The sequence below is a fragment of the Littorina saxatilis genome, linkage group LG8 (genome assembly GCF_037325665.1).
Source record: "Littorina saxatilis isolate snail1 linkage group LG8, US_GU_Lsax_2.0, whole genome shotgun sequence".
In the NCBI taxonomy this organism is placed as follows: domain Eukaryota; kingdom Metazoa; phylum Mollusca; class Gastropoda; order Littorinimorpha; family Littorinidae; genus Littorina; species Littorina saxatilis.
Window position 1 is genome coordinate 2,794,005 of NC_090252.1, and position 17,500 is coordinate 2,811,504.

The 17,500-nt window shown below is 42.0% G+C and overlaps 1 protein-coding gene across 1 annotated transcript in view; it reads right to left on the reverse strand.

Annotated features, from left to right (window-relative positions):
• Positions 1-17,500, reverse strand: part of LOC138974457 (multidrug resistance-associated protein 1-like) — a 27,982-nt gene that overhangs the window by 9,418 nt on the left and 1,064 nt on the right. The window contains exon 2 of the mRNA XM_070347174.1: positions 7,547-7,726. Within this exon, the coding sequence (XP_070203275.1) occupies positions 7,547-7,726 (180 nt within the window). The remainder of the gene's footprint in view (positions 1-7,546; positions 7,727-17,500) is intronic.

Genomic DNA, 17,500 nt, shown 5'->3' on the forward strand with positions numbered 1-17,500 from the left:
ATCGCATCTTGCCGTGTACAAAAAGCCGTCAGTGAGAACACTGTTGCAGTCCTGGCCCACTGCATGTAGACGGCGGATGTTCACGACTTTCATTCGCGTCAAGGGACTTGGAAGGGAGATCAGCAAAGACACACTGAGGCTCAATCGTTTCTCGGTGGATTTAGCTCCCTTTGTCCGTCATTCAGCATGTTGTGACGTCACATGTGTCTCCAAGATAGCGGCTTTTTCTTTTTTTCTTTTTTAGGATGAATTACATTCATCAAGGTACAATGACAAACACGTGTAAACATTCACTTTTCACTCTGTGTTTATAATGTATTTATGTCTGCAGCGGTCAATGTTGGCACACTTTCATCATTGACAACCTGTAATACGCGCAATGTGCGGGGTCACAGTGACCTCAACTGCCACTCGATCAGTTTTCACAAGCTTGGTCTCCGAGTAGAGTTTCTCAAGACAGACACTGATGAAGTTTGATTAACATTTCTGAATGTGCTCGAAGCACAAAGACGTCAATTGAATATATACAGCAGTCAGGTTTAAATTCACATCGGAAATATTTTGCTCGGGTTTTGATAAACAAATGTCCCCAAAAATGTTATTCAGAATGTTGGTGACACATTCGTATTAACTCAACATGTTTCAACCAGCCACATGACAGCGCTGCATGTTCAAGTGTCAACTGAATATGCTACAGTTGACCACTCCCCCCCCCCACCCCCACTCCCCCCCCCCCCTCTCTTCTTTTAAGACGTGCGACACTCAGAGGTCAACAGGAAGTGAAGGTACAGAGTTTATGAACAGAACATCGAAGATAAAACTGAAAGTGTTGCATTCTGGGACACGTTGAAAGGCGGGAGAAGGAGGGTTGGGGTGGGGGTGGATTGTCCACTGTAGAAGCAAAATAAGGAGAGCAATGCAGAAACAGTTACCAGCATCAGTCTGCCAGCATAGACAGAGCCAGCACGACGAGTCCAACATCTGGTTTAACTTTAACTCCCCCCACCCACCTCCACCCACACACCCCGCCCTACTCTAAGAAAGCGTAGGACCTGAAACAATGCCCTGGTAATGTCGTGTTACTACTGAGCCAGGCCACAATGTCGGTCACACTTGCTGACATTCGGCGACTGTACAACCGTCAAGTGGAAGTTGTGAAAACAATTTGCACATGCAAAACCCAAACACACCATGGCGACATCAAGACCTGCATCAGTCAGTTTTTTCAACTTTATAGCACACTCAAACACGCGCTAAAATACTCTCAGGCCACATCCTAATCCCCTCCCTCACACACACACACACACACACACACACACACACACACACACACACACACACACGTACACACATACGCACACACACACACACACGCACACACACTCTCATACACACAAACACACACCCCACCCCCCAGACACACACACAATCAGCGATAAGCATAATTTGCTGAACTCGAAAACGAGCCAATAATTAATAATAATAATAATAATAATAATAATAATAATAATAATAATAATAATAATTGTCAGTAAGTACTGGTGTCACATGACTGATGTGAACCAGTTGATTGGCTAATGGCGATGCGCTTAAATCTGTTAGCGCACTCTTGGAGTGCGCTAACTTTTCCACAGAGCGTATTCTTACGCCCTTTGCCAAAGCGAGACTGTACTCTCATCCTCAGAATTAATTAATGACATGTAGCTTATATTCTCCACAATACCAAATGACCATAAATTCCCTGCTTCTCAATTAAAGCAGAAGTGGGTTTTTTTTCTGACAGATTGCATGTGCCTGTGCCAGTGCCAGTGATCTAAAACTAGAAGCCGCTGTGTTTCATCTCATTTTCGCCGACTTGCATAGATTCTTCTCATAATATGCCGTGTTAGTGGCATGTAGCTTATCATCCACATTTCCAAATGATGAGTTAGTATACAATTCCCAGCGGCTAACAGAAAACACAAGTGTTATTCCGATAACGTACACAGCATTTGGAAGACTGATTCGATCGACTCTAGCAGACTACACTGAAATACGACTGCATCAGTTCAGTAAATGAATGGTTTCCGAATTATTATTTCAAGGCAAGAACAATCGTAATCGAAAACGTGTAGGGTTCAGAACGTTCTTACCATATAATTATAAGACTTATTACCAGGCTGCCTTATTCGTGCAGACTCAGTGACAGTGCAGACTGCAGTGGTTCGATTGTTCTAGCCTAGCAGTAGCAGACGACATAAACCCCGCTCAGCAAATTAACATGTTGGGCAAATGTGAACGAAAAAACGATGGGGATATAATACGTGTAGGGTTCAGAGCATTCTTACCGTTCATATTTAGTATCAGACTCCCCGATGAGTGAAGATACAACACGAGATATGCCACATTTATTTTGAAAATGTGCGAACAGTCGAGTCTTTCGTGTCGTGGGGTAGTCAATTCAAGGGGAGTCACTCCGCACAGTCAATCCATCGACGCTCGACTGAAGGTTTCGAATCGCAAATAATGAAGAGCAGAGTCCTTTCTCAGAGTTCAAATGAGGTCTCTCTGAAAGATCATCACTGTTCAGCTTTAACACTACACTGGAATTTACCAACAGAAATTAAAATGCGTGTGACGAAAGCACGACACACTTGAGACACCGGCCCACACAAAAGTAGATCTTACTGTACACGACCTGACCACACAGTTATACCTATTCAAATGCGCGTAGCAAAGTGTGCGTTTGGAATCTTCTTTTTTCTATGGCGGTACTGACAATATCGTTATTGAAACAATCCCAGTGCACTAAGGGATTTATAGAGCAAATCTCGAAAATAATTATTGAACTCAGCGCTATGCGCTTCGTTCAATAATGAATTTTCTCGATTTGCTCTATAAATCCCTTAGTGCACTGGGATGTCTCAATAACTTAAATAATAATAATAATAGTAATAATAATAACGGGCATTTATAAAGCGCCTTATCAGAAGTTCAAAGCGCGTGACAACAATACATGCATACAAAATTCATACAATCACTGTCAGATTCAAACAACACACCATGCACATTTCACATCCCCAGACTCTATACTAAGGAACTATCCGTAATGTTGTTGGAACAAGTGAGTTTTCAAATTGGACTTAAAAGATGAAATCTATGGAGAGTGACGTAATTGAAAGGGGAGTGAATTCCATAACTGAGGTCCATAATACGAAAACGTGCGGAAGCCATGAGCCTTGCGTTTAAAGCGACCTTGACGGAGAAGTCGAGCATCATCAGAAGAACGAAGGGTGCGAGAGGGAGTGTAGAGGGAGACCAGTTCCGAAAGATAGGCAGGTGCCGATTCAGAGATGATATTGTAGCAGAAGCAGGCAGCTTTATACCTAATACGTTCAGACACAGGAAGCCAGTGAAGTTCTTTCATGAGAGGAGTGCAGGGTTGTCGATGCTGTGCTCTGAAAATAAGACGTGCAGCAAAGTGTTGTACTGACTTTTTGCAAGGGTTGGAGAGTGGAGTCAGGGCAGCCTATGAGAAGGGAGTTACAGTAATCTAATCTACACAGAATGCAGGATGTAACGAGAGTTTTAGTGGCATCAACAGTGAGAAATGTTCTTATTGAACATATTCTTCTGATCTCAAATTAACATAATTAACTTGTGAAGTTCTAGTTCTATCTTTCATCAACATGAACTTTGGCCCGGTTGTCGTGGGAACGGGTCAGACAGCTGATAACTGTGAGAACGAAGACGTGGTCACGCAACACCTGAACGGAATTAAGACAATTTATTCCTGAGGGCGACCGTGACAGCGGGACACAGACAGTATGCTGCGCTCACCATTATCCTTGGCGGATGATGACTTTATTCAGTTATTCTGCAGAAAAACAGAAATGCTGGAGAAAAACCGTTCTTTTCTGCAGCATTTCTGCATAATGTCATCTTTCGCGAGAGCAACGTAAAATTGAAATCAAGAATGCTGCAGTAAAACGGAGATGTTGTTTTACTGGGAAAAAACTGTTTACACTTTTTCTTCAGCATTTTGGCATTATTCAGTTATTCTGCAGAAAAACAGAAATGCTGGAGAAAAACTGTCTTTTCTGCAGCATTTCTGAATAATGTCATCTTTCGCCGAAGCAACGGGTTTTTCTGGAGCAAAACATTTTACTGCAGTAAAATTGAAATCAAGAATGCTGCAGTAAAACGGTGCTGTTGTTTTACTGCAGAAAACCTGTTTACACTTTTTCTGCAGAATTTTGTACTGGCTCATTATAATGTTGGAGCACGCGAGCCCCCCTCTGTCGAGAGATGGACTCATCCAGAATTACCAATAGTTGTGCTACACGCCTTCTGATTGGTACACTGCGGAATAAACTATTATACTATCCCAGGGGGCGACGAATACAAACGCTACTTTACAAGGTCGTTCGTTTTTCTCCAGAAAAACTGTGACAGACTATTCTGCAGTAAAACAATATCACCGTTTTACTGCAGCATTCTTGATTTCAATTTTACTGCAGTAAAACTGTTTTACTGCAGAAAAAAACCGTTGCTCTCGCGAAAGATGACATTATGCAGAAATGCTGCAGAAAAGACAGTTTTTCTCCAGCATTTCGGTTTTTCTGCAGAATAACTGAATAATGTCATAATCCGCCAAGAGCCAGTACAAAATGCTGCAGAAAAGGTGTAAACAGGTTTTCTGCAGTAAAACAACAGCACCGTTTTACTGCAGCATTGTGAAAGTCTAGTCATGACTGTGAAAGTCTAGCCATGACTGTGTAAGTCTAGCCATGACTGTGTAAGTCTAGTCATGACTGTGAAAGTCTAGTCATGACTGTGAAAGTCTGGCATTGACCCATGACTGTGAAAGTCTGGCATTGACCCATGACTGTGTAAGTCTAGTCATGACTGTGAAGTCTAGCCATGACTGTGAAAGTCTGGCATTGACCCATGACTGTGAAAGTCTGGCATTGACCCATGACTGTGTAAGTCTAGTCATGACTGTGAAGTCTAGCCATGACTGTGAAAGTCTGGCATTGACCCATGACTGTGAAGTCTAGCCATGACTGTGAAAGTCTAGCCATGACTGTGAAAGTCTGGCATTGACCCATGACTGTGAAAGTCTAGCCATGACTGTGAAAGTCTGGCATTGACCCATGACTGTGAAAGTCTAGCCATGACTGTGAAAGTCTGGCATTAACCCATGACTGTGAAAGTCTAGCCATGACTGTGAAAGTCTAGTCATGACTGTGAAGTCTAGCCATGACTGTGTAAGTCTAGCCATGACTGTGAAAGTCTAGCCATGACTGTGAAGTCTAGTCATGACTGTGAAGTCTAGCCATGACTGTGAAAGTCTAGCCATGACTGTGAAGTCTAGTCATGACTGTGAAAGTCTAGCCATGACTGTGAAGTCTAGCCATGACTGTGAAAGTCTAGCCATGACTGTGAAAGTCTAGTCATGACTGTGAAAGTCTAGTCATGACTGTGAAAGTCTAGTCATGACTGTGAAAGTCTAGCCATGACTGTGAAAGTCTAGCCGTGACTGTGAAGTCTAGCCATGACTGTGAAAGTCTAGCCATGACTGTGAAAGTCTAGTCATGACTGTGAAAGTATAGCCATGACTGTGAAGTCTAGCGATGACTGTGAAAGTCTAGCCATGACTGTGAAGTCTAGCCATGACTGTGAAAGTCTAGCCATGACTGTGAAAGTCTGGCATTAACCCATGACTGTGAAAGTCTAGCCATGACTGTGAAAGTCTGGCATTGACCCATGACTGTGAAAGTCTAGCCATGACTGTGAAGTCTAGCCATGACTGTGTAAGTCTAGCCATGACTGTGAAGTCTAGCCATGACTGTGAAAGTCTAGCCATGACTGTGAAGTCTAGTCATGACTGTGAAAGTCTAGTAATGACTGTGAAGTCTAGCCATGACTGTGAAAGTCTAGCCATGACTGTGAAGTCTAGCCATGACTGTGAAAGTCTAGCCATGACTGTGAAGTCTAGTCATGACTGTGAAAGTCTAGTCATGACTGTGAAGTCTAGCCATGACTGTGAAAGTCTAGCCATGACTGTGAAAGTCTACCCATGACTGTGAAAGTCTAGCCATGACTGTGAAAGTCTAGCCATGACTGTGAAGTCTAGCCATGACTGTGAAAGTCTAGCCATGACTGTGAAAGTCTAGCCATGACTGTGTAAGTCTAGTCATGACTGTGAAAGTCTAGTCATGACTGTGAAAGTCTAGCCATGACTGTGAAAGTCTGGCATTGACCCATGACTGTGAAAGTCTAGCCATGACTGTGAAAGTCTAGTCATGACTGTGAAAGTCTAGCCATGACTGTGAAGTCTAGCCATGACTGTGTAAGTCTAGTCATGACTGTGAAAGTCTAGCCATGACTGTGAAAATCTAGCCATGACTGTGAAAGTCTGGCATTAACCCATGACTGTGAAAGTCTAGCCATGACTGTGAAAGTCTAGCCATGACTGTGAAAGTCTAGCCATGACTGTGTAAGTCTAGCCATGACTGTGTAAGTCTAGCCATGACTGTGAAAGTCTAGTCATGACTGTGAAAGTCTAGCCATGACTGTGTAAGTCTAGCCATGACTGTGAAGTCTGGCCATGACTGTGAAAGTCTAGCCCATGACTGTGTAAGTCTAGCCATGACTGTGAAGTCTAGCCATGACTGTGAAAGTCTAGCCATGACTGTGTAAGTCTAGCCGTGACTGTGAAGTCTAGCCATGACTCTGAAAGTCTAGTCATGACTGTGAAGTCTAGCCATGACTGTGTAAGTCTAGCCATGACTGTGAAAGTCTAGCCATGACTGTGAAAGTCTAGTCATGACTGTGAAAGTCTAGCCATGACTGTGTAAGTCTAGCCATGACTGTGAAGTCTAGCCATGACTGTGAAAGTCTAGCCATGACTGTGAAGTCTAGCCATGACTGTGAAAGTCTAGTCATGACTGTGAAAGTCTAGTCATGACTGTGAAAGTCTAGTCATGACTGTGAAGTCTAGCCATGACTGTGAAAGTCTAGCCATGACTGTGAAGTCTAGCCATGACTGTGAAAGTCTAGCCATGACTGTGAAAGTCTAGCCATGACTGTGAAGTCTAGCCATGACTGTGAAAGTCTAGCCATGACTGTGAAAGTCTAGCCATGACTGTGAAAGTCTAGCCATGACTGTGAAAGTCTAGCCATGACTGTGAAAGTCTAGCCATGACTGTGAAAGTCTAGCCATGACTGTGAAAGTCTAGCCATGACTGTGTAAGTCTGGCATTAATCCGTGACTGTGACAGTCTGGCATTAACCCGTGACTGTGAAAGTCTGGCATTAATCCATGACTGTCACAGTCTAGCCACATCTCAGATGCTGAGCCGAAAGGTCTAAAAATGCTCCTGGGATGTTGAGTTTAGGTATGTGTCAAGGTGCGGGGGAAGGGTGGGTGGTGGGGGGGAGGGCGGATGATCGTATCCATTGTATTAACCAGGCCGGATCTGTGATAGTTTGACCGTTTTTTCACGGATTACGTGTGCCTTTTACTTCTCTCTTCAAAGGAGCACCAAGGCAGACAACTCACTGTTTTCGCTGAGTTCAAGCACGTGACAGGCAATGGAGTTACGTCCCCTCTCTTGTGTAGTCCATACAAGTACACCGGTAGCGGGAGCCACAGGAACAAACATGGCGTCCATACCAAGACCGTGTTGATGAAGCAGTCGGTCAGCTGAGGCCAGCTGCTCTCCGCCAGCAGTGTGGAGTTCTGTGGACACAACAGAGAGGTGTCAGTACGACTTGAATAGAACAGAGAGGTGTCAGTACAACGTGAATAGAACAGAGAGGTGTCAGTACAACGTGAATAGAACAGAGAGGTGTCAGTACAACGTGAATAGAACAGAGTGGTGTCAGTACAACGTGAATAGAACAGAGAGGTGTCAGTACAACTTGAATAGAACAGAGAGGTGTCAGTACAACTTCAATAGAACAGAGAGGTGTCAGTACAACGTGAATAGAACAGAGAGGTGTCAGTACAACGTGAATAGAACAGAGAGGTGTCAGTACAACTTGAATAGAACAGAGAGGTGTCAGTACAACTTGAATAGAACAGAGAGGTGTCAGTACAACTTGAATAGAACAGAGAGGTGTCAGAACAACGTGAATAGAACAGAGAGGTGTCAGTACAACGTGAATAGAACAGAGTGGTGTCAGTACAACGTGAATAGAACAGAGTGGTGTCAGTACAACGTGAATAGAACAGAGAGGTGTCAGTACAACTTGAATAGAACAGAGAGGTGTCAGTACAACGTGAATAGAACAGAGAGGTGTCAGTACAACATGAATAGAACAGAGAGGTGTCAGTACAACGTGAATAGAACAGAGAGGTGTCAGTACAACTTGAATAGAACAGAGTGGTGTCAGTACAACGTGAATAGAACAGAGTGGTGTCAGTACAACGTGAATAGAACAGAGTGGTGTCAGTACAACGTGAATAGAACAGAGTGGTGTCAGTACAACGTGAATAGAACAGAGAGGTGTCAGTACAACTTGAATAGAACAGAGAGGTGTCAGTACAACGTGAATAGAACAGAGTGGTGTCAGTACAACGTGAATAGAACAGAGTGGTGTCAGTACAACGTGAATAGAACAGAGAGGTGTCAGTACAACTTGAATAGAACAGAGAGGTGTCAGTACAACGTGAATAGAACAGAGAGGTGTCAGTACAACGTGAATAGAACAGAGAGGTGTCAGTACAACGTGAATAGAACAGAGAGGTGTCAGTACAACTTGAATAGAACAGAGTGGTGTCAGTACAACGTGAATAGAACAGAGAGGTGTCAGTACAACTTGAATAGAACAGAGAGGTGTCAGTACAACGTGAATAGAACAGAGAGGTGTCAGTACAACGTGAATAGAACAGAGAGGTGTCAGTACAACGTGAATAGAACAAAATAACTAAAGGGAAGTACCGTAAACTACCTTCTATACGCCCACCCCCCATATGCACCAATTTTGCCCAAAAGTTGGGGGTGGGCGTTTACTAGGTACAAAACCCTTTGCAGGGGCGATTCCTTTGCTAGAATAACGATATGTTGTTATTTGGCAGGGACGTGTTCGACCCTCTCTCTCTCTCTCTCTCTCCCTCTCTCTCTCCCCATTAATGTTTTTATGTAACCTTTTTTTCCCTAGTCATAGTTATAGTAAAATAGTTTAGTCCCTCTTTAGGGCGAGGGCCAGATGCAAAAAAGCATATCTATGCTTATTCTTGTCACCCTCGAAAAATAAAGATTTGTCATTGTCATTGTCATTGTCTCTCTCTCTCTCTCTCTCTCTCTCTCTCTCTCTCTCTCTCTCTCTCTCTCTCTCTCTCTCTCTCTCGCACACACACACACACACACACACACACACACACACACACACACACACACACACACACACACACACACACACGCACACGCACACACACACACAAGGAATTCTGCAAACAAACCACCAAGATAATCTCGTTGCTTCACAGTGTCTGTTAACAAGTTTATAACTTCAAAAGATCTTTGTTTCTGACGACACGGCCCTCTACCCGTTCTTGGTCAAGCAATCCAAGAACACCTAACTCAACCTCTTCAGACATCACTTCCCGCCCAAGATGAAGCTCAGTCCCATGCATCAACATGCCTCGCGATTCTCTAGCCACTCTAAATGGACTCGTCTAAAATCCTTTTTCTGCTCACTCCGCGAAACATTTCCAAGGAAGGGAAACAATTGAAAAACAACAACAGCAGACAAAACAATCTTTCAAATTTGTCTTGTCTACTCCAATGATCGAAACTGGGGGCTGGGCGTTGACTAGGTACTGTACCCTGTGCGCAGAATTTGACCAAAAGTAGGGGGTGGGCGTTGACTAGGTACTGTACCCTGTGCGCAGAATTTGACCAAAAGTAGGGGGTGGGCGTTTACTCGACACTGGGCGTATACAAGGGAGTGTACGGTAAGCGCTCTTTGTGCATACGACATGTGTAATGTAGTAAGGGAGAGTTATACGGAACCAATCTCCTGGCACCCGAGAGAATAACAAGCATCGAAATGAACAAGCGACTTTCATACTCAGAATAGAATAGTTCCACGCTTACGGTGACCCAAAAACAATGCCACCCATACCTTCTACGAGCGAATTGGTCCATACTTGGTGCACATTAACTTCCACTTATGCATGATCATATCACCAAGTTTGTAGGTCATTTTATGTGACTGTTGTGATCATATCACCAAGTGTGTAGGTCATTTTATCTGACTGTTGTGATCATATCACCAAGTTTGTAGGTCATTTTATCTGACTGTTGTGATCATATCACCAAGTTTGTAGGTCATTTTATCTGACTTGTGCACTTTCGACAAAAATATCCAACTTCGGCGATGGACTGAACATGAGGAGATTCGAAAACGAGTAGTACATGTACCCATCGACCCCCCCCCCCCCCCCCCGACCCCGTATGAAAATCTTCCAGACTTTAACCTTTGAATACCTGAAGGTCCAAGTACCCCAAAATACCCCAGACTATCGATGACCTCCAGAAATAAATGTGAGAACATCTGAAGGGTTTAAATTGGGCGAGTGTGGTACCGCTCAGTGTCAAACCCCCTGCTATTGGGTCAACCCTTGAATTTAGATATTTCTTTGGAAAGACCACAAATCCCATTGTTGTACCTAGACACGTGAAACTTCGTAAGGTGCTCCTCCATATGCTGAAGGTATTGTACAGACAATATGAAGTCATTCGTTGAACAGATGTATACGTTTTGGGCGTCACCCTGCAGAAGGCGGCAGGATGGTACTCCCGGGAAACACACACGGTAAACACCCCCACCCCCCCCCCCCCACCACCATCAATCATGAAATACAATGTGGATATAACAGACTTACCCATAAATCGGTACTGCCGCACAATTTGTGAAAATCCATCACACTTTGCTACGTCCACTCTGACCTTTACTGTAATGTGTTAATAGTGTAGCTCAGTAACACTTTGCTCATCGCACTCATCAGTCACAATGTTTGCTTCGACTGATGTTAACGTCCCAGACAGTCAATTAAAATATAATGAGATCTGTATTGTTTGTATTATGTCCTCTCTAGCTGTTTTCCTAGAGTCACTTAGTTTTAATTGTTTTCGTTCCGTTTCTTTCGGGCTACTTTAGTTTAGACTAATTGAGTTTTGTTCAGTGTAGTTTATTGTACTTAGGTTGAGTTACGTTTAGGTAAGTTTAGTTTGGTTAAGTTTAGTTTAGTTTTGTTTAGTTTAGTTTTGTTTAGTTTATTTTATGTTATTTTATTAGTTTAGTTGAGTTGAGTTGAGTTGAGTTGAGTTGAGTTGAGTTTAGGTTAGGTAAGGTTAGGTTAGGTTAGCTTAGGTTAGTTTAGTTTAGTTTAGGTTAGGTTAGTTAGTTTAGTTTAGTTTAGGTTAGGTTAGGTTTGGTTAGGTTAGGTTAGCTTAGGTTAGTTTAGTTTAGTTTAGTTTAGGTTAGGTTAGGTTAGCTTAGGTTAGCTTAGGTTAGTTTAGTTTAGTTTAGGTTAGGTTAGGTTAGGTTAGCTTAGGTTAGTTTAGTTTAGTTTAGGTTAGGTTAGGTTAGGTTTGGTTAGGTTAGGTTAGGTTAGATTAGGTTAGGTTAGGTTAGTTTAGTTTAGGTTAGGTTAGGTTAGGTTAGTTTAGTTTAGTTTAGTTTAGTTTAGTTTAGTTTAGGTTAGGTTAGGTTAGGTTAGGTTAGCTTAGCTTAGCTTAGGTTAGTTTAGTTTAGTTTAGTTTAGGTTAGGTTAGGTTTGGTTAGGTTAGTTAAGGTTAGGTTAGGTTAGGTTAGTTTAGTTAGTTTAGGTTAGGTTAGTTTAGGTTAGGTTAGTTTAGTTTAGGTTAGGTTAGGCTAGGTTAGGTTAGTTTGTGTGTGTTTTACTTGGTACATTTAACTTGAAAAGAAATCACTGTAGACTGGTTCAATCTCGCTTTCTTCACAAATTCGTGTAGGGTGATGAATCACAGAATGCTTGTTGTTCAACATACGTATTCATCTTGTATGTCCGCGCACAATCTTCTTCCTGTTAAGTTCGCTTCATCAACAACTCTGCACAATCTACGCTGATGTGAAGTCAACTGCTTATTCAGAATAAGATTGTTTTATTGGAATACAATATGCGAGGGAAAATGGTTTAAGCGTGTTTTATTCGTTTTCTTTGATACGCGTTTCAAACACTGAGTAACACCATTAAGAACGTTAACAAGCAGACTGCTTATGGACACGTTCTAAAAATGATAATCAATACACATTCCGATAACAAAACAATACGGAAAAATACGGAAAACGAAATAGGTTTATATGCGTTCAAAAGGAACACCGTGACTATTTTTGTTGTTGTTGTTTTTTAGTCGCATTTGCATTGATAAGAGGTTGTCATCTTTAGGGGTTGGAAACAAAATAGTCGAAAGCATTGTCGACGCACACAAAACATGTATCTACACACCGTGGGACACCTCTCGGAATCCAAGAAACAACAAGTGCAATAACAACAAGTGCAGAAACCATCCAAACGTTTACAAAATAAAATGTGAAACACTGCTTTCAACACGACATGCTGGCACAGCGCACAACACAACTGCACACACGATCTTAGCACAGAGATGTAAATGTAAAGTACCCGTTAAAAGCAACACATATATGTGACCCAGTCTTTTACTTGAAATAAGATTCATTGTGTTTCGACAATTTCCTGCAGTGCGCGTTAAAAGCAGCAGACCTATGTGACCCAGTCTTTTGCCTAAAATAGAATTCATTGTGCGCGTACGCGGGAACAAAGAGGTGGGATGGGGGAGGGCAGGGGTGTGGGGCAGGGGGGGGGGGGGACGGGGGGATAGGGGATAGGGGAGTGTGTGTGTGTGTGTGTGACTCTGTTTGCGTGTGTGTGTGTGTGTGTGTGTATGTGTGTGTGTGTGTGTGTGCGTGTGTGTGCTTGTGTGTGTGTGTGTGTGTGCGTGCGTGCGTGCGTGCGTGCGTGCGTGTGTGTGTGTGTGTGGCTGTGTCTGTGTGAGAGAGAACGTACGAACAATCTTTATTACTCAAGGATGGAGATTTTAGGCTGACGCGTAGTCTGTTCCTGCTAAAACTGCGACGTAAAAAACGAGACAACCAAAAAGAACAACTGCAAAGACAAATGAACAGAAGTGATAACTATCAAACACCAGTCTGAAGTATCAAACACCAGTCTGAAGTATCAAACACCAGTCTGAAGTATCAAACACCAGTCTGAAGTATCACCTATCCGGATATCGACGTAAAAGAAAACAGAGACAGATAAAGATTAAACTTTAGATTTAACATGGGGCATTACAACATTAAAAATATCATTTATCTCTGAAACAGGAAGAGATATTGTAATTAATGTACGACACTGTATGCGTTTGATCGCTTTCGTGGTTTTCATTTCGTTGTTGAATTAATCGTGTTTATTGTATTGTTGAGTCAATTATTGCTTAAGTTATTGAGACATCCCAGTGCACTCTAACCCTAACCCTAACCCTAACCCTAACCCTAATCGAGAAAATTCATAATAATTATTTTCGAGATTTGCTCTATAAATCCCTTGGTGCACTGGGATTGTTTCAATAACGATATTGTCGGTACTGCCAGAGAAAAAAGAAGATACAACACGCACATTTTGCTACGCGCATTTGAATAGGCATAACTGTGTGGTCAGGTCGTAGAAGATCTATTTTTGTGTGGGCTGTCTCAAGTGTGTCGTGCTTTCATCACACGGAAACTCTTGTTTTGATTTCTGTTGGTAAATTCCAGTGTAGCGTTAATCTGAACAGTGATGATCTTTCAGAGAGACCTCATTTGAACTCGCAGAAAGGACTGTGTTCTTCGTTATTTGCGATTCGAAACCTCAAGTCGAGCTTCGACGGATTGACTGTGCAGAGTGAGTCCCCTTGAATTGGCTAACACCCAAGGTCGACGGTTAGCAAATTTTCAAAATAAATGTGGCATGTTTCTCGTGTGGTATCTTCACTCATCGGGGAGTCTGGTACTAAATATGAACGGTAAGAGTGCTCTGAACCCTACACGTATTATATCCCCATAGTTTTTGGCTCACGTAAGTGTAGCCTATGCGATCGTAACTTTGTCTGTCTGTGCGTGCGTGCGTATGTGCGTATGTGCGTGCGTGCGTGCGTGTGTATGTCTGTGGTAGAAACTCTAACATTTGAAGACGTCACATTACATTGACGTCACATTATGACGTAAGAGGGTTAGACGTCACGCGAAGGAAGTACTGAAAGTCTCGGTCATTATTATTTTGAGCGGGCCGAGACTAGTTGGCAGTCGTGTCCCTGTAAGTAGGCTACATGCAGACAGACAGATCTAGATCTAGTGTCTCGCTTTCTTGCACAGTTTCACCTATGCTCTTTCTGTGTGTGTGTGTGTGTGTGTGTGTGTGTGTGTGTGTGTGTGTGTTTGTGTGTGTGTGTGTGTGTGTGTGTGTGTGTGTGTGTGTTACTGTTTGTCGATTTCTTACGTGAGCCTTGATGGCTTCGCCTCTTGTTTCGTTTACATTTGCCCAACATGTTAGTTTGCTGAGCGGGGTTTATGTCGTCTGCTAGGCTAGGGCAATCGAACCACTGCGGCATTCCAAAAACAAGAATTGCTCGTCACGTTGCACTGAGTCTGCACCCATGAAGCAGGCTGGTAATAAGTCTTATATATGGTACGGACGTTCTAAACCCTACACGTTTTCGATTCCGATTGTTCTTGCCTTGAAATAATAATTCAGAAACCATTCATTTACTGAACTGATGCAGTCGTATTTCCGACAGTGTAATCTAGTCTGCTACGTATATATTCCAAAGTGCTGATCTAGCTGGTACGTTATCGGAATAACACTTGTGTTTTCTGTTAGCTGCTGGGAATTGTATACTAACTCATCATTTGGTAATGTGGATAATAAGCTACGGCATAATTATGAGAAGATTCTTCGCAAGTCGAAACCGTGAAAAATTAGACACAGCGGGTTCTATTTTTGGATCAGTGGCAACTGTGGCACAGGCACATGCAATCTGTCAGAAAAAAACCACTTCTGCTTTAATTGAGAAGCAGGAAATTTATGGTATTTTGGTATTGTGGAGAATATAAGCTACATGTCATTAATTAATTCTGAGGATGAGAGTACAGTCTCGCTTAGGCAAATGGCGGAAGAATACGCTCTGTGGAAAAACGCTCTAACAGTTTTAGCGAATCAACTGGTACTTACTGACAATTGTTGTTATTTTTTGCGGCGGGTAATAGAATAAGGATTGCGTGTTACAGGAGGTAACATTGCATCATTGAGCACCACAGCAAGGTCTGACGCGAGCGGTCCGTCATGACAGTTGCAATCCAGTGCGATGGGAAAAAGAAACAGAACGAAACTTCTCGCAGACGTCAGAAAACGCTAAAACTGTTCAAGTGTATCAGGCAGATTACATAGAACATGTCAAGCATCTGAAACAAATAGAATAACATCTACTTGTTCAAGTTTCACAGTGGTAATCAAAAACGAAGAAAATAAAAGACAGACAGACGGACGGGTGGACAGACAGACAGACATACAGACAGACAGACAGACAGACAGACAGACAGACAGACACACGCACTCACACACACACGCAAACGCACACACATACACACACACATACACACACACCAACACACACACACATACACACACACACACACACACATACACACACACACACACACACACACACACACACAATCAGACAGACGGACACACACACACACACAATCACACAGACAGACACACATACAGACACACACCCAGACAGACACACACACGCACACACACAGACACACACACAGACACACCCACAGACACACAGACAGACACTGACACAGACACACAGACAGACACACATACAGACACACACCCAGACAGACACACAGACACACACACGCACACACACACAGACACACACACACAGACAGACACACAGACACACAGACAGACACTGACACAGACACACAAACAGGCAGACACACAGGCACACAGACAAAGAAAACCTCTGAGCAATCTATACTCAGAGACACATGTAAGGTTCCCCCAGGCGTCAAGTATGCCAGTATGTCCAATGCCGTGTGTGTTCATAATTAGAAATGTTGTGAAAGACCATCTGCACAACTGAAACAAATTGAAGCCGGGCCATGCTGTATGCACAGACACACGTGACCCGACAGATATAATTTATAACGGACTGCAAGGCCTGTACACTGTCCTCCAGTTCGTAACTTCGTCATCACGTGACGTTTAGTTTTGTCAACAATTAAACGCTCCAATAACATACAATTAAAATTCATGAACTATCAAACGCTCCAATAACATACAATTAAAATTCATGAACTATTAAACGCTCCAATAACATACAATTAAAATTCATGAACTATCAAACGCTCCAATAACATACAATTAAAATTCATGAACTATCAAACGTTCCAATAACATACAATTAAAATTCATGAACTATCAAACGTTCCAATAACATACAATTAAAATTCATGAACTATCAAACGTTCTGATGACTTCAAGTCTTGTTTTTTTTTATTTCTGAATGTGTGAACGTTAGCTGTCTATCTGTTAGCTGTCTATCTGTTAGCTGTCTGTCTGTTAGCTGTCTATCTGTTTCTGAATTTCGTCATCATGCGTTTGCTAATGAGTGGCCTTGCTCGTTTTGCGTTACAGTTGTCAGCCCGCCTTCTTAGTTTGTGTTGTATATAAGTTTGATGCTTCGTGGTGCTGTCAACCCGGTGTGCCATGTGAACTGTTAATTGGGCCAACTTACCTATTTTGCATCGAATGCGCATTTTCCGTCTGAAATAACTAGATCTACTTTTTTCTTTTAAAAACACCTGACCACACTTTGAAAAATGTTTACTACGTGAAAGAAATATTGTACTTCACAGAACGATATATTATAGAAATATTGTACTTCACAGAACGATATATTATAGAAATAGTGTACTTCACAGAACAATATATTATATAAATATTGTACTTCACAGAACGATCTATTATAGAAATATTGTACTTCACAGAACGATATATTATAGAAATATTGTACTTCACAGAACAATCTTTTATATAAATATTGTACTTCACAGAACGATCTATTATAGAAATATTGTACTTCACAGAACGATCTATTATAGAAATATTGTACTTCACAGAACGATCTATTATAGAAATATTGTACTTCACAGAACGATCTATTATAGAAATATTGTACTTCACAGAACGATATATTATAGAAATAGTGTACTTCACAGAACAATATATTATATAAATATTGTACTTCACAGAACGATATATATTATAGAAATATTGTACTTCACAGAACGATCTATCTTAGAAATATTGTACTTCACAGAACGATCTATTATAGAAATATTGTACTTCACAGAACGATCTATTATAGAAATATTGTACTTCACAGAACGATCTATCTTAGAAATA